The sequence below is a fragment of the Lates calcarifer genome, linkage group LG8, assembly GCF_001640805.2.
Source record: "Lates calcarifer isolate ASB-BC8 linkage group LG8, TLL_Latcal_v3, whole genome shotgun sequence".
Taxonomy (NCBI): Eukaryota; Metazoa; Chordata; class Actinopteri; family Centropomidae; genus Lates; species Lates calcarifer.
This window is the reverse complement of record NC_066840.1, coordinates 25,725,401-25,751,539: the sequence shown is the minus strand read 5'-3', so window position 1 is coordinate 25,751,539 and position 26,139 is coordinate 25,725,401. Positions and strand designations below refer to the sequence as shown.

The window sequence follows — 26,139 nt, the reverse complement described above, 5'->3', positions numbered from 1 at the left end:
TTAACCAGCTCAGTCACTGGGGGAATATTAAACAACAAATTCTTCAGCTCTGTGCTTCAATGACCAGTTTTATTTAGACTTATATAGGGTATTTATATCTATTCAAAATGCTTTGGTGACCACCTCAATGAGTCAGTGATATAATGAAAAGCACAGTGGTAAGCAGCTGGACTGACCTGTTATTGATACTAAAAAGTTCATGAATGTGTTGGCTGCTACACATTAACTTGAGCAGTAGATGTCGCCAGTGAGCTGAGTAAAGTTTCCGGTAATGAACCAATGGGAGCGCAGAGCCTCACTGTTTCCGGAATCACTGCTGTTCAAATTTCTATACCTATCTATATAGGTGTCTCCGACAACCCTTAAAGTAAACTAAATCCACAACAATAACAAAAACTCTTCATAGAGCGGCAATGATCCCGAGTAAACACTCCTGTAAATAAACCAGCTTTGTTTGTTGCTTACCTCGTGTCTGTATCAGTATAAACTGCAGTTCACTTGACTCCAGTTGATGAACGTAGGTGTCCTGGATGTTTAATGGCGGCTTTCTGTTGTTGTTTGGCTCCGAAGGAAGTAAAAGCAAACTTCTAAGACCCCTGATAGTACTTATGTTCGCCTGACAAGGTTCCTGTCGAGAATATGGCAAAACCGGAAGTGAAGATTTGTATTTCGGCTCGATTCGTTCTCTAAAACATCACGTGACCCATGACGTCCGACAGTTCGATACACTTCCACCCATGCGTCTGCTAAGGTTTACAAATGCGAGACGCCCTCGCGGATAGTTCAGGTGTATTGGGTATTGTTGGATTTTGGAGTTGCATTTTATTTTCACTTCATTTACAGTGTTTACACTGACAATCTTAAACTGGCGACGGTCAAATTCATCGACTGAAACAACAGCTGTGTTGTGGGTGGTGGGGGATACCAGGCAACAGATCATTAACTGGGAATTATTCTAATTATGTCACTTGGTTCAAAACCAGTGTTGCCAGTTTTGATCGACAAGAAGTAGCCCAATTATCATAAAACTAGACCAATTTTCATCTATGATCTTAAAAGTTTTTTGAAAACACTCTTGATCTTCTAGTGCTACAGAATGACGATTCACCACTTTTTTTTTTGTCCAAGTTAGGAAATACATTTTTTAAAACTCTGATGTCTGAACATTTATATCTTGAATAAACCTTACAAATCCAGTAAAAAGCAGGTGTTACCTGAAAGTCAGCAAAAATAGTAGAAGATTAGCAAACCAGAGAATAAAAACAGAGGTGAGCTTTTTAGAAACCTCTTTATTAGTGTTATGCATTTAATCTCCAAAAAGAATGATTCAGTTCCAATGATGAGACAGTTTTACAGTGATTGGGCTCCACATAGAGTATATGACATGCAATTAAGGAAAAATTAGCAAAAGAACTCATATTTTACATTCTTAACCTCTGCACCCTGAAATTATTTTCACCCTGAATTAAAAAGAAAAACCTTCATGGTTCAGTTATAGGAATAAAACTTCATTCCCCTTTTCAGTTGTTTGTCCCTGCTTTATATATATATATATACCACCAGCTCCATTCACCAGCCAGTGAATGGAGCTGGTGGTGTAATGATGTGTATACAGTCACATCATCAGCAAACCTGTATAGGTTGGAACAAACTTTGGGGACCTACCATGGGTACTGAACGCCATGATTCATGGTGGTGGGACAGTTTTATTTTTATTTTTTTTTTAACCTCTCATGCCTTTCAACTTTACTATTCATTTGATTGTGATTACTCCTTAGATGCCATAACATTGACAACATAACATTTCAATATATTCTAGTGCAAATGCCAAAGAGACTGGAATGTATTCAAAGAGTTTTTCTTCACAGTAAAAGTTGTGCTCACAGCTCAGAGTTCAACAAAATCTCAACTTCTCCTGGAGGGAAAGTAAACATGGCAATGAGATGAGCTAACGTGACATCTCAGTGAAACGCCTAAATCTATTGGCAGGATTCAGCAGGGCCTTTGCAATAATATTCATATATTTACACAGAAATGTTAGAAAAAGGCAAGCGTTATGGCATCGTCATCGTCACATCCAACCTCGAACAATAAAGTTTTAAGGAATGTTTTTATTCTGAAATTTTTTCTCCATCTCAGTCACTCATTGCATTTAATAAAGTTCTATTTATTAGGTAAACATCTATGGTATATCTTTTTCACACTGCCAGTATAAATTCTTTTGTGTTGATATATTAATGGGAAAATCACCAAACCTAATGGAAAATCTTTTATTTTATTTCTTTTTTTGAGGGAACTGTGATGAGTTGTGTGTTTTAAATGGCAGTTCTGAGCCAAGCCTGTTTCTCGGATCTTTTCTCAGATGTTTCTGGGCTCCTGACAACAGAAGATGCTTTGATAATCCAGTTTTTTTTTTGTTTTTTTTTTCAGTTGTAGTCTCTTTAGCTTGAGTGGTAGCCTTTGAGTTAAGACATTTCAGAGGTACACCAGCCAAGATCTGATGTAGCTGTTTAATGTCTTTGAGGCCTTTCATTTCAAAATATACACTCATGGTTTTCATCTCTTCCATTCATCCACATCTACTCCTGTGTTAGGAATACAGTTTATATATTCCGTGTAAAATAATCCTTATTGTTCATACCCCCCTACTCAAAGAAACAACTCCTCACTTTTACGCTGTTGTTGATAAAACCAAGGATTGGGTCTAATCTGAGAACCCAGAGTGGCTCTGAAAACAACATGTTGCTCTACAAACACAGTTTTCCACACTGAAGTATCTCATGCAACCAGAGTGAGTTAAAACAACAACACATCACGTCAGGACAAAGCACAGATGCGACAGATGAGTTACCACTAACCTCACATACAGATGACATGGTAATAGCCCTTTTCAAAGGCAGTTCACATGCTGTGACGCCTCGAGACGAGTCCCGCTGAGAGACTATTTTACATACAGAGGATGTATGGCTGTAGTTTCCATGAAGGGCCCATGAATTAAGACTAGTCCAGGTTTTATGTACCCCCTCTTTTTCCCTATCCACCCGGGGGGATACAAGGCTTGAAAAAGCTTATTCCATGTGCTGTAGGTGAAACTGGCCTGGCCCTGGGTGCAGGAAGAATCCCTGTGTTGATTTAATAAATCAAATAAGTCAAAGTGATTCTCCTCAGATAACTCAAACACTCATAACCATCTCTGTCTCTGCACTGCAACCATGTTATCCTACATTGCTGGCACTCATGCATTATTCCAACATGGGTGAGTAGTTTATGACGATGAGCAGTGCGATTGCATTTAAATAAATCTCTCTGCAGGTTGGTCTCTGATATAGAGACATGAAAATTAGCATAATGTACTTATAATGGAGAACAGTTTTTAGTACTACACCAAGTTATCAAAAAAAGCAAATAGAGTATCTCTTCTTTTTTTGAATTGCACGTCCCCCATTTTCTTTTTAAAAGCCTTCAGTTCATCTTAGAGTTGATGTCATCAGGCCGTGATCACAGAGGATGAGTTTAATCTGCTGATCATTTGGAGAATCAACAAGTTCAAATTATCTTCATCTTCATCATCATCATCATCAACAGCACTGCCCAATGTCAGTGTGTGTGTTCATTTTGCTTTAACCTCACAGACCAAACCAAACTGCAAATTGGTGGTATTGTTACAAGAAATCCAGGCGCTAACTTGTACGAACTGGAATTTTGTACTGTGCTGTGAGCTGTGATCTGTTGGAACGAACCTGCTTTAGCAATTGTGCTAAACTGATCATATGGTTTTAATCGCTGTGTCCAAAACAAGTGAATTTAGTCTGACATCTCTGACTGTGAACCCACTATATTATGAAGTTAGACACAGCTAGAGTTTGTTGTAGCGATGGCCACAGCTGATAACCAAGCTCCTGTGTGATCACGGCCTTAAACCTCATCAGTCCTCCACTCAGATGACAAAGAACATCCAACACTCAACAGGCCCATCACAGCTGATCTTTCTGGATCCAATGCACAGATTCTGTTGCCTGGAGACTCCTACAGAAACAGGAAATTGTCTATTTTTTTGTCTTGACATTTGGTGTATTCTCTTCTCTACCAAACATTTGCATGCGCAACATTTGAAAGGAATGTGTTAAGTATTTCTTCTTCTTTTCTTTTTTTTAGACATGGCACAACCAGGGAGCCGCCCCAGTTTCTGCCTGTGCACAAAGTAGTTTGAAGACACATTTACGTAGTATAAACCAGGACTATATGAATCAACGACATGGTCTCACGTCACAGACACGTAGAAAGACACTCACATAGAAACACACACACTTACAGTACATGTAGTACACTGAGACAAATATAACAATGGCTTCTTCTTCTTCTACAAACATTTCCTTTGTGTATACATTAGTATACATGTTTAAAGATACAAGAATGCTGAGGATTTACAAACAGATATGCAAATATCTTTCTTCTTCTTTTTTTTTAAACAGAAAACAAACATGAGACGTTTAACTTTCAATGCTGAAATATTCTCTTTTTATCATTTTAAGTAATTATTGCAATCTAAACAATATGGCTTTGTCTAGTGAAAAATCCTATCTGAGCTAGAAAATGAAAAGAAGGAAAATGTTTGTATAATGATTATGACAACTTCATCATTAGTCTTATTAACCCTTAAAGGTATTCTAAATTACAAACTCATGGAACAATGTATTAATCGTACATCGCTGCATAACTAACCACTGAGAAGCCACCGGATCATTTAGGAATAACCAACATGCTTTGTTTTATCGATACATGTCCATATATTAAGGTAGTTTCACTAAATAGAGGTTGTTTCCATTTACAGCACATCTACTTAAATGCTATATAACAAATCACAATGATATTTTGTTGGATTAAGAGATGCAGGATGCAGAATATACTCAGCTCTACAGGAGCTCTTCAGGCAGTGAGATGCGACAACTCACAGACCAGTTTTCTCAGGCTCAGTCTTCATTTAAATCATCTGGTCTTATTCAGCCGTGGAGTACTTTTACAGAAACAGGAGAGTAATCATTTTATTTTAGCGGTGGTCTTTGGGATGCATGCACACGCTGAATGGGCCTCACGCACACAATAAAAACCAAGTTGGACTTGCATGTCTTTGTCTCTGCGATGACGAAAGAAATAGAAGGGTCTCACCAGTATTTCTTTGGTCTTGATGTTGATGGATAAAGTAAACTTATGCATTAAACAATGAGGAGAAAGTTCAGCTCAGTGTGAAATGTGAATTAAATCACATTTTTAGTTGCATTAAAATAAACTGGCAGCACATTCACCCAGGCATTTCCTGATACTTGCATTCATGTGTAAACAAGAAAAAGGAAAAGAAAATATGAATAAATAGTTCAAATTAAGAGCCACTTAATAGCAATAAATAATCAAGTGCTTAATGTAGAACCCACTATTAACCAATCACAGATGGTGCGACAGGAAATGACAACATGAACAATACCGGCTACCCCAACTGTTTTCCAGTGGCTAATGCTTTGATTGTCTATGAGGACCACACGACCTAAAATCATGATGACTTGGTTTGACCTTTACTTTGTTTAATTTATTATTTTGGACAAAAAGAAGTTTTATTTTTGAAAATGGGATTTAAAGGATTTGCTTGCGTGGACGATGTCTTGACCTAAGTAGCGTCTATTCCAAAACTCCTTTGATTTAAAATTCACATACAGACATGAGTTCTTGATGTGTTCAAGATTTTACTTTTCTAACCAGCTGACAGGCTTAGAAAGTCTATCTTCAGTAAAACTACAGGTGGAAGTAGGAAGGAAATTAAACCTTTTTTCTCCAGCAAACAGATATTTGGAAGCTCGCATCCTGTGAATTCTGTTTTTAAAATATTGTTTTTTGACTGTTAAGCCTTCAAAACTTTGTCTGGAATTTCCAGAAGCCCCAAGTTTAAACTTTTGGAAACTCTAAAATACACCAGCTAAGCCAACCAAACATCAAATACATTATTCCAAAAGTGTCTGATCTTGTGTCTTTGAACGCGTCTACATGCTACCAACAACTGTACACCTGTTTGACTCGAAATGAAACCCTCATTTACAATTCCTCTGCCAGAGGAGATGATATGAAGGCACATGTCCTAAAAACTCAAATGCTGATTTTATTTCTTTTTAATATAAAGACCTACACCAGGTTCATAAAAGTAGAAAACACCCACTGAAATAAATAAAAACATGCTCCATCTACTGGAAAACATGGTGGCACTGCCGTTTGAAAAACCACAGAGTCTGGAGGACAGAGGAGTCCACTGCCCTTCTTTAGGGAATACTGTTCTCCATTGGTCATCATTGATGGCCAACCAATCAAAATGTCTGATCTTAATGGGTGTAAAAACATACTAATAGTAAGAAGTGTGCTAAGTGGCAGTTGAGAGGCTGTACAGCAACTGTGGCAAATTAAAGGGGGAAGAATGACGCAGTCGTCGAGGAGTAGAAAAGAACAAAGTAAAAGATTTCTAGAAAGGCAGTGTGTAGCCTCTAACAGTTTGGCAAGAACCCCCCCACCTCCAACCCCCCATCCCGCCCAAATCCGGTTTTCTCTCAGTGACTTCTACATCTCCCAGATCTACACTCATACCCCTCAGGCTTACAAATACCCCAACCGATTCAAGTCCCCCAGTCTGTCTTCCTTGACACAAAGTCCCCCTCCTCCCTTTGCCCCGCAGCCTAGCCCCAGGCCAGACTGGACCCTGAATTTAGGGTTCGTTTGATTCTTTTTTGTTTTGTTTTTTTACTTCTTGAACATGTCCTGTAGAGGTCCGGGCAGAAACTTGAGGACAGTGTCGAGGATGCTCTCCTCGTCCTCCTCATCATCATCTCCACAGCCCCTTGGGATTGCCTTTTTCGGACGTGTCAGCGACCCCTCACAGGCCTGCTCCATGGCTGCTTTCTCCTCCGCCTCCTTCTCCTCCTTCTTCTTCAGCCCATACTGAGCAGAGAGAGGACAAGAAGTGATGAACACACGGATAGAAAATTAGGGTGAATGAGAAATAAGACAATTATTAAAAGGGTTTATTTAGCTGTTTGCTTAGCAGGATGTAACCAAGACCGAAACTGTGAAAGGTGTCCACAGTCTCGTATCGCAACGCTTAAAGACAGAACCCTAAGGTCTTTTTAAAACCAGATGAGTGTTTTCTTACCTTGTCCCTGATGGTCTGCCGTACTTTTTCCCTCTCCGCCTCCATGCGGGCATGTTTGGCCTTCCTCTCCTCCTCCTGCTGCCTCAGCGCCTCCTGCCGCTCCTCCTCCTTCTTTGCTGCATCCGGGTCCTTCTCCTCCTCCCCACCCAGCATCTTACCCATGTCTTTGGTGGCCCCTGGTCACAAGAAACACAGATATCACTGTTAAACACAAGCTGCCTTTCACTCTGGGAACATGTTTGTCATTACAGCCACCTCAGGTCTGGTATACTGGTGTGGTTTAGCTTCAATACTTGACCCACCAACGATTCATACCTGGGCTCATGTGACCCCGATGACTCACATGACAACAAGGTGGGACAGTGACTCTCAGGGCCACCTCCAAGAGGTTAAATACCAACCAGCCTCTAGAACTGAGGAAGCCTTTCAGATGAGAGGTCTTCAAGAAACCTAACCTCAGCTGTAGCACTTAAGACTACCATGACCTGAATGACTGAGGACCTACACAGACAATACTTTGGGCAGGCAATCCTCTGCTTTTGTTCTTTCAGAGAATAAAAAGGAACTAATCCTGGACCAAAAAGTAAAACCATAGGTAGGGATCGAACAGACTACAGTATTATACTACAGCCAGATTTGGTTGTGTTGGAAGGGCTGTGAATGTGCAAGAACTCAAGGATTAAAAAACAAGAAAAGTTGTTCCTTCTGTCAAGAATCTGTTTAATCATATGGGTTGTACAAATGAAAACACCAACAATACAGCACATATACACAGACACCCACAACTGTCATTTTGAAAACACTGCATCAGCAGTTCTAAGGATTATATGGCAACGGGGCTTCCTAAAAATTCTTGAGGCGTCTTGGAAAAGACGAAGGAAGAAGAGAAGCCAGCTGGAAAAGTCTCAAAGAACCACTGAGACGGAAGAAGACACATTCTTCCACCCAGTGTTGACCATCTGTCAGCTCTACCTGTACCTCAGCATCCAGGTAACACATTCCGCTTTGACTTATACCCGAGTTATTAGACATAGATTAGTGTTCATCAATTGCTTCATGATGCATAAACTGGAGAGCGCACTGTGCTGCCACAGAAAGTGTCACTGCTAATGGTGGATACACATGAAGGAGATGGGGCTTGGAGTGACATAACTGGTCAATTAATTAATCGACTGATTGGCTAATAAACAGAAAATGAAGCACTAGCCATTTCTAAAATCTTTGTAAATTGGTTGGACAAAATAAGCGGTTTGCAGACATCACCTTGGACCCTGGGAACTGTAATAATATCCAACCTGTAAATTGATATTGAAAACTCACTGATGATGACAGATAAAGCCATAGGACAGGCAGAGGTACCTCCAAAACATTTCCTCTGCTCTGAAACCAGCCTCTCCATCCGTGACAGGAGCTGCCTTCTAGATGTGAAAGCGACTCCCTCTGGCCTATCGATACTGCTCTTGTTACCTCCCTCTGATCGATAGTAAATACAGGACCACCTGAGAGTGTATGAATTATGGATCCTCCAGCAGAGAGAAAACTTCATCTGGGTATTGATCAGCCTCTCATAGCTGGTGGCCTAGTTTGCCATCTAGTTCCTTTATTTAGTCAGAACCAGAATAAGGGCTGAATGTTTCACCACTGAGGAGAGTATTTGAGGAAAAACAAAGGTATAAACAAAGAGGGGTTGTGTATTTTCTGCTCTGTGGGCCAAAGATTAAAATGCCTTGAAACATTAAATCATGATATGTAGCTGCTAAAGACAAACTTATCAAAATAAGTTACTGATGTCCACACACTAACTACAGAAGGACTAAGGCTACAGAAAGACTGTGATTAGTAAGGTGTAGTAATGGTTAGGCAACTGAAAGAAGATTGTGATTACATCCTCCAAAGCTCACAACTCCCTCGGCAGGTAAACTGTCAGCTGTGGATACTGAAGTCTTGACTGGGTTTGTTGAGTCTTGACTCACTCTGGGGTGGACAAACTGTAACTCTGATGGGGGTGTAGTGAAAGAAGCCCTGTCAGATTCTGAGGGTGAATTTAAGGCTGATAATTTGCCTGGTGTGGACATTTTGAATCAGCTGATGACTGGAAGAGAAATCTGGGAGCCGCAGAGGTCATTAAACATTAATGGTTCAGTCATTGCTATTGACTACCAACCCTATCAACTCTCACAGATATATTGTGGTCATTTCGTGTTATGTGGCAGTAAAAACCTGAATTACTGCCTCTTTGAGCCAAAAGAGACATTTCTATGCTGTATTATTCTGAGGAAATGTGACTGTTAAGGACGCCATGGTTCTCCCTCGGGTTTGTGAACCCTGGGGTGGGCCGGTCCTGTCGCTCTGCTGCAGACTCATACAGTGGTACTAATTGCCCTGCAGCGCTGTGTGGTGGCAGCTAACCTGAGGATGACAAATTAGCACACAGATGGTGGGAGGGGGGGGGTTAGTGAAACGTTCTCCTGAACTCATCAGGGAGCTGGGTTAAGGTCAGACTGTCCGTAGTGGCTGTTTCATAATGTTAAAACAGTCAAACACACACCATATGTACTGGAACTACCGTGCATGTGAGTATGCAAACATATAAAGGGCAAGTACACACATATTAGCTTGTCCATGCATTACTTCAGTCACTGCTTATATCATTACATATGTACAGTATGGACATTTTCTTTTTTTCAGATCTGTAAATTCCACATCTCTTCAAAGTCCTTGGGTTTTCTGTGTTTCACCTGTGCTGCAAATATAAGTTTAAAGGAGTAAATATGAAGATTTGTGTCATTTGAACATTTACTGTATCTCATATTCAGTTGTTTTAATGCAGAGCTGGTTTTGGTGCTAACGCCCGCTAAGAGTTTAAAACCATGCTAGCAGCTCTGTGATGCTACATTCAGGCTACATTCACACTAATATGTTTTAATCTGAAACAGTTTTTAATTTGAATCTGACTGACCATGTTAGTAGTTGGTTGCTTAGCTGCAAAAAATATTAGAAATTAAATTGAAAGGTTGTGCAACTGCACAACAGCTGCTGGCAAAGATACCAAGGTCAGCAACGCTTGTCATTTGTAATTTGTTGTTGTATGTGACATTCATCACTGGTAGTCAAGGCTGAAATGGGTCGCGTTTTTTAAGACACGTAAAAGCTTCAAACATCAGGAGTGGGGGATTTACTGACCCATTTTATGTCGGAGAATAAAACCTGAAAATGTCTTGAGCTTGTGTTAAAACCACAGACCTTATTTCAGACATTTAACCAGAAACACGTTGACTTTGGGACAAGGGAACAGGAAGTGTTAACATGCTAACTTACCTCCTGGTTTTAGGACTCACACCACTCTATTGTTTCCAAAAGTCTCTGCCTGTCCAGACTAAAAAACAACCCTGAGTCTTCAAACTAAAATGTGGTCAGCAGTGTTTCCTAAAGTCTCCATTTTAGGGGCTTGAAAACTGTGGATGTAGCCTTCAGTGGCAGGGCAGGATGTAAATATAAGCATGCTGATCTTTAGCAGGTATAATGTTTACTATGTGCATGTCAGTTTAGCATGTTGCTAATTAGCAATAAAGGCACAGAACAGCTAAGACTGATGAGAATGTCATAAAACAAAGTGATCAGGATTCAACCTCAGGGCATCATTTGTAGAGAGTTTCCTTGGTTTCCTTTGATTCTGGACTCTGTAACTGTAAACTACTGTACATGAGCATGAGGTGATCTCTAAACCAGAGAAGAATGACAGGCTTCAGATGGAAAATGAAATGGGGAAGTCATTACCTCACTCTCCAGAGAGGTGGAGGATTTCCTCTTTGACCTATCAGTGTCTTTACCCTTCACATATTCCCTCTCACCCTCCCTACATTCATCCATCCATTCCCCTCCTCTGTCCTTCTCATGTGTCCTTTACTGTTCCTCGTCCCTCCACCTCTGTTTTTGTTTCCCTTTTCCTCTATTAAAGTGATATTTTAGGACTAATCTGAGTCTTCTTTTTCACTTCTTTTCCTCTGAATTTCTTTCCAGCGTTCAGTTCTGTCACCACACAACCATCACATTAATGCATTAAAATCTCTTCAGTTAGGACTCATTTATTCATCCTCTTTCCTCTCCTTTCCTTCTTGTCCTTCCTCCACTTCCTCCATCAGTCCATTAGAGGCCAGCTGACAGATTTGCTCCACAGACAAAGGTGGGCAATTCAAGGCTAAGTGCTCAAACGGCCCCAGTCCTTTTATTGTGCATTCAATCGCTCATTACTTCATTCAGTCTTTTCCATGGGCCACGTCATCGTGCCAAAGGGGTTTTAATGCACAAAAGCTCTCAATTTGAAGAGGCTGAGATACGGTGACATGATGGTTACAGCATGACACCCAAACAGACAAACAGTGGGTAGCAGGGAGCCCCTGAGGATGAGATCTGACTGATCAAGTAGATCTAGTTGAAGCTGATTAAGGAGTGAAGTGTTCTGTCTTAGATGTGGAGTGATGAAACCATGATTATCTCTGACTGGGCAACTTTAGACCAAAGCAAACCATTATCATGTACAGCTCCTGTGTCCATGCCCTGACAGGACCTCTGGGGGGTGTCTTGTGGTGTCTAACACTGGGACATTAGCTGTAGATCCTTTGGGTCCTGTGAGTTGGATCTGGATCTGGCTTGTTCTGGATCGTCCCACAGATGCAGAGAACATTATATTGTAATGAGATGATTAGTGTTATTCACTTCAGCTCTCAGTGGTTTTAATGTTGTGTCTGATCAGTGTGGGTATCTGAAATTTGTTATTTACATGTAAGCTCCTACCTCTGAGACTCTCAACATCCTGTTCCTCCGAGTCAGACAGATGCCATCGAAACATTATTTTGTTCCCAATCTGTACTTCCTTCCTTTTCTGACTTCACCAGGATATCAAACACGTGAACCTCGCCTTTTCTCATAAAGAAGCTCCAATAAAAGATGATATAAAGATAATCTGTGAAAGATCAGCGCGAACTGGTCCTGACCAGGCAGGTGGAGCCTGCTGTTTCATTTCCTGTGCAGACGGGACAAAGATGGAGTATGGTGCAATAACAGGAAGCCACAGGCAGGTTGATTAGTTGACCAGAGACTTTACACAGAACTGCATGGTTTATGGTGCTCAAGAGCACTTCAGCAGAACACGTTGGTTGGTGAGCAGGGATCAAACCATGAGGCCATACAGCTGCCCAAACAACTGATTGATGTGGCGGATTTTTCAGCCAGTCCATGCTCATGTGACTTATAAGGGCGTAATTTTGCAGGGGAGGTCATCCATTATTTAAATGAGCTCCATTTTTCAAACCCCTCCACCCCTAACAAATTACCCAGCAGCACTGCTATCCATCTGACCAGCTGAGGGGGGAGTAAATGGCCCGTGGTTTGTCTCTCTGACTTCCTCTGTCTTGTGTTTTCCTCCTAACAATCCTCACTTTCTCTGTCATTCTTCAGCTCAGGATCCTCAAGACACCCCCAGAGGTCCTGGTCCATGCCCTGATGGGTCAGAGTTTGTTTTGGCAGCAGAAGGTTGACCTACACAACCTGTTGACCAATCAAAGCTTTGTGGGTAGAATTAAGAATGGTTCTATCGTACCATACAGCAACAGGGAAAAACAATAACAAACTTAGATAAAATGAGCACTGCTGAACAGACTGTTCTAAGTCAACCTAAACAACAACTATTAAATCACCAGATTTCTTCCATTTCTGTGACAAACACCAACCTCTCCAACAAGAAATAGACAAACATCAACACATTATCTGGCTGAATGAATAACAACCTTTTGATGATCAGGCCAAGATGCAGTGCAAAGAAAATCATTATTCAGTATTCGTTATAACTGATTAACATTTAGCATGTTAGCGTAGCATATTGAGACATTAACTTGCTAAATATCATCATTAAGGGTGTGGAAGTATCCTGCCATGACCTGACCATTATAATTCCCTAAAGCCACTAGCTTAGCAAGAAACTGAAACACAGTTGAGTTGTTTCTGTGAACTGACTTGTTGCAGGTTCATGGATCTGCAGCTCTGTCCTGGACTGATTAATCTAACACAACATGGAAACTCTGATGAATCCGATTTCTAATTAAGCAACCAGTAAATACAATCTGTGGCCTGCAGCTGAAATCTATACCTCAGTCTGCACCAATGAAACGTTCAGGAGGTGTCTGACATCTAATGACATTAGGTCTGGATGTATCTGTGTCTGCATCAGGTTAAATCAGATAAAGTTTGAGTGCAGCTAATTCATTTTGATATAACAACATAATGGTGAATGTAAGAAACAGTTCATCCAAGATTTCTTCAAAATGTGTTAATAAAGAATGAAAATGAACAGGACTAAGATAAAGACTTACCAAAAAACAATGTGAATCTGTGTTTTTTTTTTTTTTTTTTTTTGGGGGGGGGGGGGGTCGTGTTGAAAATCAATGGATCAAAGTCATTTCTATGCATGAGAAACACTGCGGGTTGTTGTCAGATTGACGTCCTGACACACCCACATCAAACCAGCACTCCCATTGGCTGCTGTACACAAAATGGTCTCATTGTCCCCTGGGACTAAAACCACAAATGAAACCTCATCTGTGTGAGTGTGTGTGTGTTTTGTGTTGCTTTTGTTCATCAGTGTGCATGTGTGTGTTTGTTCTGTGTGTGCAGCTGCTTGTATATATTCATGGACAGCCAGCTGTGTCCCAATGAAATAAATGCCAGTCTGTTCCAGGAGAAAAGGTCACAGCAGTAGACCGCACCTCTACAGGAGGTAAATTACAACACCTCAACCTGGGATGGATGGATGGAGAGGGTGGAGAGGGTGGAGAGATAGCAGCCTACACACAGGGAAGGGTGGGATGGAGGGAGAGAAGAGGTGGAGGTAGAAATAAATGGAAGTTAAGGGATGAAGGGATGCAAGGATAGAAGGATAGAGAAGATAAATGTTAAGATCGCAGCCTGGAGGAGAGGAGGATGGATGGATGGAAAATGGAAGAAGGAGTAGGACCTGAGTAGAGAAAGATGGAGGAGAGTAAATTGCAAGGATCCTGTGGCAGAGAGGGAGGAGAGAATGTGAAGAATTCAGCTACATCAGGCTCAGAGGAGGAAGAAGAGGGATAGAGTGATAGAAGAATTGATGGAGGGAGGTCTCAACACAAACCCATATCTGACTGTCTATAGGTGTTTTCATCCACATGATTCAATTTAAAAACACCTCAGGTGAAACAAGTAAATCTAAAAATATTGACTTTAATCCTTTAATTTTGATCTGAACCTTTAAAATCTAACTCAATAAATCTAGAAATCTGCTGCTGAAGCGACAGAAAATCACATCACCTCTAAAATCTGCTTTGACTTTACACCAGAAAAAGGCAAAAAGCTCTCTTCAGTCAGTGGATGGAGAAGAGAAAACACAGGAGAGAGATGAGGAGGAGGAAAGATTTAGGTGAGCAAAGAGAATGAAACCTGAGAGGAAGAATTAAAAACGTGGGGGTGAGGGATGAAAGGGACGAGTAGAAAGAAAAGAGGGAGGAGAAAGGCAGGGAGAGCTGTGAAGGAGTAAATCTCATTTCATTCAGGCTGCTGGTCACTGAGCTGATGAAACTAGATGAGAGGGTTGATTTAAGAAGGCATTGACCTCTGGCCCCCGGGGGCCCCTCACTTACTACAACATTCACACAGGCTTTTTTATGTTGCTCTTATTGAATGAATCAAACCTCGGTCAATGTACAAGTCACCTGGGATTCTGATGGAAGCCAGCAGCAGGAACAAAAGAAATATAAAGGAAATATCATTTTCCAAAACAAAAGAAACACTGTAAAGTCATATTCTGGAGATCAATACTACAAAAACCAAAAGAGCCTTGAATATTCTACAGGGCCATCACTTTCTATTCTAAAGAGGACGCTCTAATTACTGCACTGGTCTACCGCAACAATCATAAAACAATAAACTAAAAGAAAAAGGTTTCCTCAAAAAACCTGATAAAGGATCTTAAGATCCTCAGAGGACCTATGTGGACCATATGTTTAAAATGGTTCCTGGAGGTTCCCTAAAGGATTCTTATGAAATCAAGACAGGTGCAAACAAAACACATCTTTTTGAGTTTTTGCAAACAAAACCAACCTCCTGGCTCCAGACATGAGAGAGCTGCTGGAAGCCAGAGAACATCCAAACTCCACCTACAGCTGGTTGGTGGTGTTTGATGCAGGAGCTTATTGCTGCGAGGCAGCAGAGCTAAACACTCAGTAAACATATTTGTTCCCCTCCTTCCTGCCCTCTGTTCCAGAGAGATGAGGTTTTTTTCTCACCCACCAGAGGTAGAAACGTTGCAGGAGAACATTAGTGAGATGGAAAAGCACAACAGAAAAAGACTGTTCTGTGTTCTCACATACAGAAGATACAGTGAAGGCCACTTCTTTACTGAAGTGCCCCTGAGCAAGGCCCTTAACCCTGAGTTATTCCCAAACAGACCTTAAAAAACCACAAGCTTCTTCCACAGAAAATCAACTCCTGTATTCCCACATGGACATGCAGAGGAGCGTTTACTGCTGCAGAGTACTTACCACCTAAAGCTTGTTTCATTACAAAATCCATGGTTCCTGCTGATTCGTACGATTGTTTTCCTCAAAGCCAAAGAGAGCTGAGCATGTAGCCACCAAGCCTGGGATCTCTCCTTCCTCTGTCGTGATGCTGAGCGTCTTCAGTGTCTCGCTGCTAGACCTAAGAGAGGAGAACAGAACAATGGACAGCTTCAAGAAAGTGTTGAGTTTACGATTTCATCTCGAATTCATCAATACAGACACTAAACGCAGCAATAGATCTGCAGTACTCGGCAGTGTTGGACACAGCTGATCACACTGATGTTAAAACAACAGATAATGGGGATCTTCTTAACAACCTTTACCCCTGGGACAGGAATCCCATTCTGGGAAGCACATGGATCAATACCAAGGCCGTTTGATCCGTGTCACTTATCCGTCTGTAACTCAACACCACAGGATCAGTCATCTTCTCTTTCCAACTGGACATAAATATTTCATGGCAAATGAAACGATTTTTGTTTGGATCAATCTGAAACACACGTGACAAACATCCAGGATATCTACAGTTTGAGAAAATCCGCTTATATCCACCCACATACACACTTGCAGCGAATCCTCTACGACAAAAGATGGTCACATCCATATCTGCTCATTAATATTTCATAAACTACAACAATCACAAGCCGTCGCCTCCATTTCCATTCTTCCTGGTAATGCAATCACTCATTCTGTTGAACTGTGACACACACATCAACATAAACCACTAAATCTGAAATGTGTTCACAGTACAGTGATTGAGGAGTGGATTCAGTCAGTGTCACCTCCTGGTCCAGGACATCGTGGCTACATGAAACGTGTAGTTTCCATTTTATAGAATCAAATTGACTTCTTCTCCTACTATCTTCTACTCTGTAGGCCCCACTCTCCCCTTAGACCTTTTTATTAAAGAGTCAGATCCTTTTAGTTTAACCAGAAACATCTCTATATATCACTACCAGACTCCATTGACAAAAACAGGGATTTTACTGAGCCTCCATCTGTTAGTGTGTTTGTGTTATTTGGTGGTGGAAGAAGTAATCAGATATTCTACATAAGTAAAAGTACCACACAGTAACACAAACACACTAACAGATGGAGGCAGTGGTATTTCAGCAGCTCCTGAGTTCTGCTCGGTAAAATTCCTGTTTTTGGCAATGGAGTCTGGTAGAAATGACAGGGAGTGCAGTGCAGAGAGATTTGGACTTTACATGATGGTAAAAGCTTCACAGTCGGACAGTGGCCGTGAGTGAAGCTGCAGCTGCCTCCATTACTCCTGGTCGAGCCTGGTTTCTTATTGGTTTGTGCTGAATGTGATGCCCTGCGCTGTGTTCCTATACACACTGTATCTATTTGATAAACTGTTTGACTGCACCAGTTTCAACCAACATGAAATCCTCCACATTTACTGCAGCTGGCGAACCAGAACAGCATTTCCATTCTGAAGCGGATCCCTCCCCGCTCTCCTTCACCGAGCACCTGGTGTCATTTCTCTACACCAATATTTGCCGGCACTGAATAGGGCCGGGATGAGACGGGGCGGTGGGACGGCAGATTGAGCTGCACAGCTTTTTCTGGGAGGCGACAGGAGAGACGAGGCCGAGCGGGACGACAATCCATTTGTAACTGTGAACGAGCGCTTCTGGGGGTGTAGCACCTCATTTCCATACACACACACACACACACACACATACGTGCAGGCATGCAAAATGAACACACACACACACACAAGATTTCATTAACAGGACCACAAATGTTCACTGTCTCAAAATACAAGAAACACAAAAGCTACACACTTAACCTTGTGTGGGGACAGTAAACTGTGTGTACAGGCGAACATTAATCAGTGTGTGTAGTGTGTATATAAAAACATAGGTACATACACACTCACTGTAAATGTGTGTAACGATGTCCAGGTGTAAAAAGGAGATTAAATGTCTTCTAATGGAGGATTCCTGCTGTGAGTGTCACATAGAAACATGTCGGTCAGCGTTTGTTCCACCTGAAGTTAAATCTACCTTTAATTAAAACTGCATGAGGTGACAGAGGAGGGAGGAGACTGTCACTGTGACGTTCTGGCAAAGCAACAACAAAAATAGATGAAAATGATGAAATAAATGTTTGAATTATCATCAGAGGATCTCTGATGTCCTGCAGAGTCTCTGTGGATGCTCCACAGGCTGTTTGGATGACACCCAAACTAATGACTTTATCTCAAACTAATGAGGTTTTATTTGATGAACAAAACCTCAGAACTGTCCTGAAACAGAAACAGGACTCAGACGTGTTTATCTGCTTCATGTGGGTCACATCACGGCTGAAAGGCGTCCTGACGGAAACGATTCTGCCAGTTCCTGTCTGCTCGTACAGGAGAAATCACTTGATGTGTTTAAGCCCTGTCTTACTGCTGTTATACTTCCTGTTACACCTTATGTTTGTAGCAGGGCCAACACTTCGTCCAGCCTCTAACCTTTGACGCTGAGCTCCTGCTGGGGTAGGTCGAGGGGTCCCTGAGGCGTGACAGGCCACGCGTGAGCAATGAACCGATTACGATAACTGTCACGAAACAACTTTTCCTTGATAGAAATATAAGACACGGTCGATACAATGTCGATAGAACTCATTCTGTCCAGACAACAGGTAAAGCCGATGAGAACAGCTCTGTGGCAAACCAATCACATGGCTGGAACAGAGGCAGAGCCACGTCAGGTTAAGTTAATGTTCCCAGCACAGAGTGTAGGAGCAGCAGCAACACGAGCTAATGTTCGGACGACTGCAGCCGTGAACAGCAGAACGTCAGGAGAGGGAGATACAAAAAACAGCGTTACTGACACCCCAATGGACGCAGGCCAAGGCTCGAAAGACGAGGAGACTGATGAGAAGACAACGATCAAGATCTTTTGTCATATCGCCCAGACTGAGGTGAGGATCCTTCAGGAAGCTGATGTTTCCTGACACAGGTTTTAACAACAGATCTAATCAGGTTTGTTCTGATCGATGGATTCATGGTCCAGCTCTTATCCTGCTTCTTTCAAACCATGACGTCATTCAGCCGAAGAGACGCTGAGGCCTCAACAACAGAAGACGAGGACACGAGGCATGATTGTATTCTACATTATTCTACAGGATGCTGTGTGTTTGTTGTTCTATTGCTGGTGTGTGTGTGTGTGTGTGTGTGTGTGTGTGTGGCCTCTGGTGGTTGAGGCCTGACAGCAGAACATTTCTCTTATCGTTACAGAAACAGACTCAAGGACACGTTAATGGAATAAAGGAAAGATTCAGCTGTGAGACAAGGAGAGGACACACAACCAACACACCACACACACACACACACACACGTATTGAAGGCATTCAGATCCTAACCTTGACATTAAAGTCACGATCTGTGACAGTATATATTGATTATCTCAGCCTGTGTGAAACCTTCACTGTCGACTCGTTCTTCTGAACGTTCAGAACACCTTCCTCTCTCCCTCTCTGTTACTGATGATCTCTCTTTCATTTGTTTTTCCTCTTCCTCTCTGTTTTATTGCTGCTTTATCTCTCATTTTTCTCCTCTCTCCTTTTCCAAAGCAGCTGCACACAACAGCCCTCACAACATACTCACCCTCGACATCCACCTATTTACGACCTCACCAGTGCAGTCAGTTTGTCACGTGTGTTAAGTTTGTGAGGATCTCCGTCAACAGGTCCACGACAAGGACGGGGTCTACGGCTTTGACAGCAGGGAAGCACTGTGCTGCAGTCTCCAAGGCTGAAGAAGGTGCATCATGCTCGTCTTCATCACAACATCACTGGCTTGTGCACAGTGAATTCGTGCACTGCTCTGAGGCGACTTCTGGCTCAGATGGAGTTTTTTGGCTGCACCGACACAATCGTCGCTCCCCACCTGCTCTACACTTTGGATTCTCCCTGAGACTTCTTCCTCCTCCCCAAAATTAAATTCAACAGAGGGAGGGCATCCAAATGTCAAAGGCTCAAATTTTGATCGCATCTTGTAGATTAGACATTGATTTATTTAATGACACATACTGAGCTTCTCCAGCACAATAAACTTCTGCCTTATGTATGTATTTTGTCGTGTGGTGCAGTTTAATTTGAAGCTTGAGTTTATAATAAATCAGTGTAACAGATTTAAATCAGTGCTGCTCAAACACCCTCTCCTCCACCCCAACAGAAACATAACACAGTCTTAGAGAATCCCTCATGTGAGGAGACAGGAAGACCTCACCGCGGTGTTATCATGTGAAACGTGGAGGAGCGTCACTACCTGCCTCCTGAACGGCAGCTCGTTATGTAAGAGCTTATCAGTGGGCGGTTAGCGTTGGACTGGAAGCTGAAGCAGCTCTCCAGCAGACTGAACTTCTCTGTTCTGGTGATAGTGGAGGAGCTTTAAAATCTTACATAACCCTCCCTTTCACACAGGGCCAAATATACCATACAATCACTGACGAACGACAGCACCCAAGGGCAACCTCCCCCCATCCTCCTCTCCCATCCCCCAGCACCCAGCCATTCTCCTTCCATCCTCCACCACGCTTTCTTCTCCTCCTTCTTCTTCTCTTTCGTTTTTTAATTTCATAATCCAGGCGCTGGCAGCGCTGCGTGATGTGGGATAATGTTATCAGGGCCAGGCAGGACAGCGGACTGATCCTATCCAGTTAATTGGAAGTTGTTTCCGAGTTTCACGGCCGGAGACGGGGACGGGGAGCAGCTCGGGAAGGCGAACATGAGTCTGTCAATGTAGCATGTTGACAGGCGAAGGAAACGTGTTCGAGGGAAAGAAAGGAAGAAAAAAAAGAGAGAAAAGCTTTAAATACGTGTGGTTTCAGTTCAAAGATGACAGGTCCATTACAGGAGTTACAGCCACTGCAGAGAGAGCAACATGTTCTGGTTCCATGTTGCTGTTGTCATCCAAAAACTCATCACTGCAATTCTGCTGATTTTCATTTTTTAGCTCCAAAGAACAAAACCAACAACATGTTCGTCCGTCTTTTAATATTTTCTGACGTCCTTTCCCTGTTTACGGTGCTCAGTTCCAACTACATAAACTCTCCACATAAATACAGGAAACACTCACGTTTGAAAAAGGCTCAGTCATTTTCTAAAACACGGGACTCAGCACTGCAGCATCTTGAAAGCAGGAGAGATTCGGAGTCGTTGGTCCAGGAAACAGGATTTACATCGGTCATGACGTCAGGACTGAACAGGTGGATTCTCCAGGTTGGACAGAGAAGATGAAGTCATGTGAGAAATGGGAGGAAACAAAGAGCTGCAGATACGAGGTTTTCACCTGCAGAGTGAACGTTCATCCCGTGGTAACAGTGGTTGTAAACCTTCCCACAGCATTAGCTGCATTAGTGTAACATTCCCATCAGTGTTTGACCGACCACATCTATCCTGCATCAGCGGTTCCCTCTGAACTTTACTGTCTGGATTCATTTTGATTCCAGCAAACTTTGTCTCAAAGATCAAAATGAAGCTTTATAAAACAGATGCTGAGAGTCTAACGCACTCAGAGAAAGTCTTCCTGTGCAGAATCAGTCACCGAAGATAAATCACAGGTAAAATGCTCCTGTCCCCTTTAACCAGTTTTCAAGGACCGATGTTAAAAAGCAGGAGTCACTCACACACTCTGCCCTCAGGGAGTCTTTCACCCTGTGTTTGGCGAGCTGACCCTGGGGACGCTCGGTCAGACCTGAATGGGAAAGTCGATACAGCGAGCTGGACGAATGAACCAAGATGGATCCCTGACAGGAGCTGTTTCCACACCAGGTTAGCACGACTCCTCCACAGCACTCCGTCTTCATCTGTCAGACACTAACCATGGTACGACATCCTTCATGCCAACGTGCTGCTTTATATTTCTGAATAAATTCTTTTAATTTCATTTAGAAACTGAGACTTTTAGAACGGAAGTGACTTGGGTGTCACTTCCTGATTGGGTCTTACAGTTATGATTACTCCTTCTCTGTTTGGCCACATACTCATTTTACTTTCAGTACCAGCTCCACCTCAGGAAGTCTGATCCCTCCTTCACATCTCACTGTGACAGAACAACAGTAAATAAATAAAGTCTCACACACACACACACACACACACTTTCAGCAAACACAACACACATTCTTCACTTTGTTTCTCCTGACTATAAATACTGCAGTCCGCTGTAAAAAATGACACATTCATGATGCAAAAGTCACCAAAGACAGAAAATAAATTTGGGAGACGTGGGTAAATGAATTAATAACAAGCTGCTGGGGCCTGGCTCTCAGATCTGACGACGTTATTTATTCATGAGACTTCATGGTGATAATGATTCCCTCAGCACAGGCTGGAAGGCAGAGGAGGGATACATGACTGCATTTAATTTTTTTGCTTTAAAAGTGACCGAACCTCCTCAGACATTAAAGGAGCTTCAGTGAAACGACGTCACATTGAGGAAAGCTAATTTTAACCTGAATATTTTATACTTTAATAATAGTTCAGATGGTTTATTACAGCGCTGACTTCCTTCCAGTTGCTCTGTTGTCAGTTTGGATGTGATTTAGTTTTCAGTTACTTTATATTCAGTCAGAACAACTGTTTGTAACTGAATTACATTTTCAGATTTATCCAGTCTGTGTCTGGTCTCTGCTCATTTCTCAGGTTGTCTGTTTCTCTGACGTGTTGTTTTGCCTTTTGGTGTTTTATTGAACTGGTAATGTGTCTGTTTTTACTCGGTGAAGCTGCTGTTCTAATGTTTGTTTTTCAGGAATTAAACACACAAAAAAAAGATCTTCTGAAATGTACAGTTGATGGTTTAAGTTCAGTGTAAATAAACAGATTGTGTCTGAGTCACTGTGAACTGTTTCTGGATTAAACCAGACTTTCTCTGAACCTGAACCAGGAGCTGTGAGAGTCTGAACAGAACCAGGAAACTGGTTCATAAAGCTGGAGTCAGATTTTAGTTGTGAATATTTTACTGATTCATTCAGTATCAACATTTCATCATTTCGTCGTTAGTATCATGTCTCCTTTAGTGCTACCACAGCCATGTTTGTCAGATTTAAAATAAGTAAGCTTCATTTAAAGTCAATGAGAGCTGCAGCCAACAACGACAGAAACTGAGACAAAGCCACCGGATAAACTCCCAGCTCTCCGTCCTGTGGTCGTCAGTTTTTCATCTGTGCTCTCTGTGAATGGTGATCAATCCATCTAAGGTTTGATTATTGATTCACCTTGTGTAGTAAGAGGCCTGTGGAGGTTTACACTCAGATATGAATGAAAACTGAGCTCATGTTGATTCACACTCTCTGTTGTTGTCTTCTCTCCATCTGCTTCACCACTGCCCACACTGATCTCACTCCCATTGTTTGGGTAATTCTGGTCTGAGGCTGGGACCTCGTTCAGGATCTGAATCCAGGAAAAACACATTAATACAAATGTAACGTTTCTGGTTTGTAGGTGACTGTGAAGGTGAGAAGAGGAAAAGAGAAACTGAGTCAGAACTGAAACCCACTGGAAGCAGAGTGTGTTGAATATTATGTAATTAATGGTGCAATTAGCTGCTACAGTACGGAGCGTTCACTCAGCCATCTGTTCAGATGACAAACAACGAAATCGATATGGTGCCGAGTCCCAAAGCTCAGCCACCGTTCAGGCTGTCAGCCATTAGACAAACCACTCACAGTCAATCTGAGGAGTCCCTGAAACACAACAGATATCAGGTATTTACTCGTCAGCTCTGTCACCTGATCCTGCTTCAAATTCACTGTTTGACTTTGAGCTAATTGTTGGATTAGAGTCACATTAAGGCGACATGAAGGTGTCATTTTAACAGCTGAACTCAGGCTGGAGTAAACATGACCTGACTAACAGAGCTGTCTTTGATTTGCTGACACCTCAAATTACTCATGCACAGGTTTTTCCTCCCGACGACAGGAGATCTGATCTCAGTGAGGAGAACATGTTAAAAACACCGGGAGCAAAGGAAAGATCGGATTGATTATTATCTGGATAACATACCTGGACACAGATCACATTTTAAGACAGAGATGATGAATGTGGTTGACATTTTTTCAGTTTAACATGAAGCAGGCATTGCCAATCAATCAGACTACGATCTCTCAGACTGTACACGTCTATTCAACAGTGTAATGACTGAATGACTGACTGAACCAACGAATGCTGTTGATGCAGCTACGGATATTTCCAGAAACCACAGATGAATGTTTTTTACTGAAGAGCCAGAATCATACAGATTAAAATAAGAGCCACAGTCCAGTTCTGAAAAAGGCAGAATGTAGAAAGAATACAGGAAAACACGAATCATCTCCAGAAGTAAAAAAACTTCTTCGGTACAAAATAACTCATGCGGAGTGTTTCAGAGCAGATGAATGAGCATGAAGAAGTGTAATTTGCATGAAACATGTAAAAGCTAAAAAGTCAAACACATAAACAAACAAACAGGCGTCGGGAGAACAAAACCAGGCGGAGAAAAGGCAGCTGGTGATGGAGTGGAGTCAAACAGCCGGTGACATTTTCAGACCGAACTCATTCAGCCTGAAGACAAAAGAATCAAAAAGACAAAAGATCCTCCAACGCTGCCGACACGTTCACCTCTGACAGAGACGGAGAGAGGCCGCTCATTTGTTGACATTTAATTATCTGCTGATATTTTACTATTTGCATTGATCCAGAATGTCATCATCCATCTATTCATCCATCCATCACTCCATTCATTTATCCCCATCGTTCAGCCTCCATCAGCCCATCCACCACGTAACCATCTACTGTATCTCTGCAATTAGCATGTGGTGTCATTTAATCTTCCATCCATCCATCCATTTATTCATCCATCCATCTGGCTGTTTTTGCACATCACATCATTAATTTATTCATTCATCCATTTATTAGCTACTTAATCATTCAATCCCTCAATCAATCATCCATCTCTGCCAATTTATATTGTTATCATCCATCCATCAACCAGTTCATCCATCCATCCATCCATCCATCCATCCACCAGTTCATCCATCCATCCAGTGACCAAGTGATGCATCATAATCCTGGTTGATCTTTGATCAACCACTCAGTTCACCCATCTATCATTTATCCATCCATTCACCATTTCATCCATCCAACTATCCATTCACCATTTCATCCATCTATCCGGTCACCAACTGATACATCATAATCCCAGTTCATCTTTCATCAACCACTCAGTACATCCATCCATCCTTTTTTCAACCAGTGTTATTCAGTTTTGGTCCATCCACCTCCACCTCCATCTACCCATTCATTCATCCATCTATCAGCCAGTCTGTGGTCCATCCCTCCATCCAATCCATCCACCAACCAGTTTATTCATCTACTTCAACATTTTCCAGGTCCTTCTCCAACCACCACAAACTTTATTTATAATCAGTCGGCCTTTTTCCTCATCCATCCTCAGTCCACACTTTCTTTAATCATCAGTTCACTTTTTTATCTGATTTGTGCCTGTAAACGCTCTTTTTAGGCCTAAGTGTTAAAGGAATATATGTGTCATGTGAAATTAGAAAGCTTATTTTAAGCAAATTAATGGATGATTTAATTGAGGACAATGAATCCAGAGACAAAATGATCCGACAGCAGAATCTACAGCCACTGAAACTCTCAGAGCTGAAGCGGAGAAAAGGAGCCAATAATGTCACATGTACATACTCAATGACTCTGGCTACTTTAACAGCCCGATCCTATATATGTAGCTGCAGAACACCCCCCCCACTTCCTCCTCCCCTCAGGCGATGCAGGATGGAGGGGGAGGAAGGAGGCTATATATCACCAATGAGGCATTCGTCCATTTGTCTTGCGGTTGGGTGGCTGAAGGAAGAGAAGATGGAGAGGATGGGGTGGGGGTGGGGGGGTTTCAATGGTAGACGTAAAAAGAGAGGGAAGATAACGAAGAGAAATGGGGACAGAGGAAGGGGGAGGAGGGTAGGAAGAAAGGATAGAGAGAGGCGGAAGATGAATGGTGAAAAAATGTGAAAAGGCGACAGACAAGACGAGATGGGGGATGGAAGAAGGGAGGATGTGGAAGAGAAAAGAGAAAACTTGGCGATGGATGGAAAAATGTTGTAGACAACAGAGAGTGGGAGGAAAGAAAATGATAGATGATAAGAAACTGATTTAAGAGAGAGGGAGAGAAAGGTAGAGGAGTGAGAGTGAATCGACGACTCCAAAGAATCGACGCTATGAGAGTGGAGAGAGTGAACCAGGACAGTAAAGCTGTGGATATTGGAAAGATGAAACTATCTGCAGACGCTAGATACCACTAGAGGTGAACTGACCCTTTAATCACCTGATGGCTGTTGTTTCGTTGTCACTCAGCATTTATTTATATAAAAACCATTC

At 42.0% G+C, this 26,139-nt stretch overlaps 1 protein-coding gene across 1 annotated transcript in view; it reads right to left on the bottom strand.

The window, feature by feature from the left end:
• Window positions 1–1,269: 1,269 nt before the first annotated feature.
• Window positions 1,270–26,139, bottom strand: part of LOC108874588 (complexin-2) — a 36,346-nt gene continuing 11,476 nt past the window's right edge. The window contains exons 2-4 of the mRNA XM_018663099.2: window positions 15,751–15,907; window positions 7,184–7,359; window positions 1,270–6,972 (exon numbers count right to left, since the gene is read on the bottom strand). Coding sequence (XP_018518615.1) covers window positions 6,775–6,972; window positions 7,184–7,359; window positions 15,751–15,781 — 405 coding nt within the window. The 5' untranslated portion in view covers window positions 15,782–15,907 and the 3' untranslated portion in view covers window positions 1,270–6,774. The remainder of the gene's footprint in view (window positions 6,973–7,183; window positions 7,360–15,750; window positions 15,908–26,139) is intronic.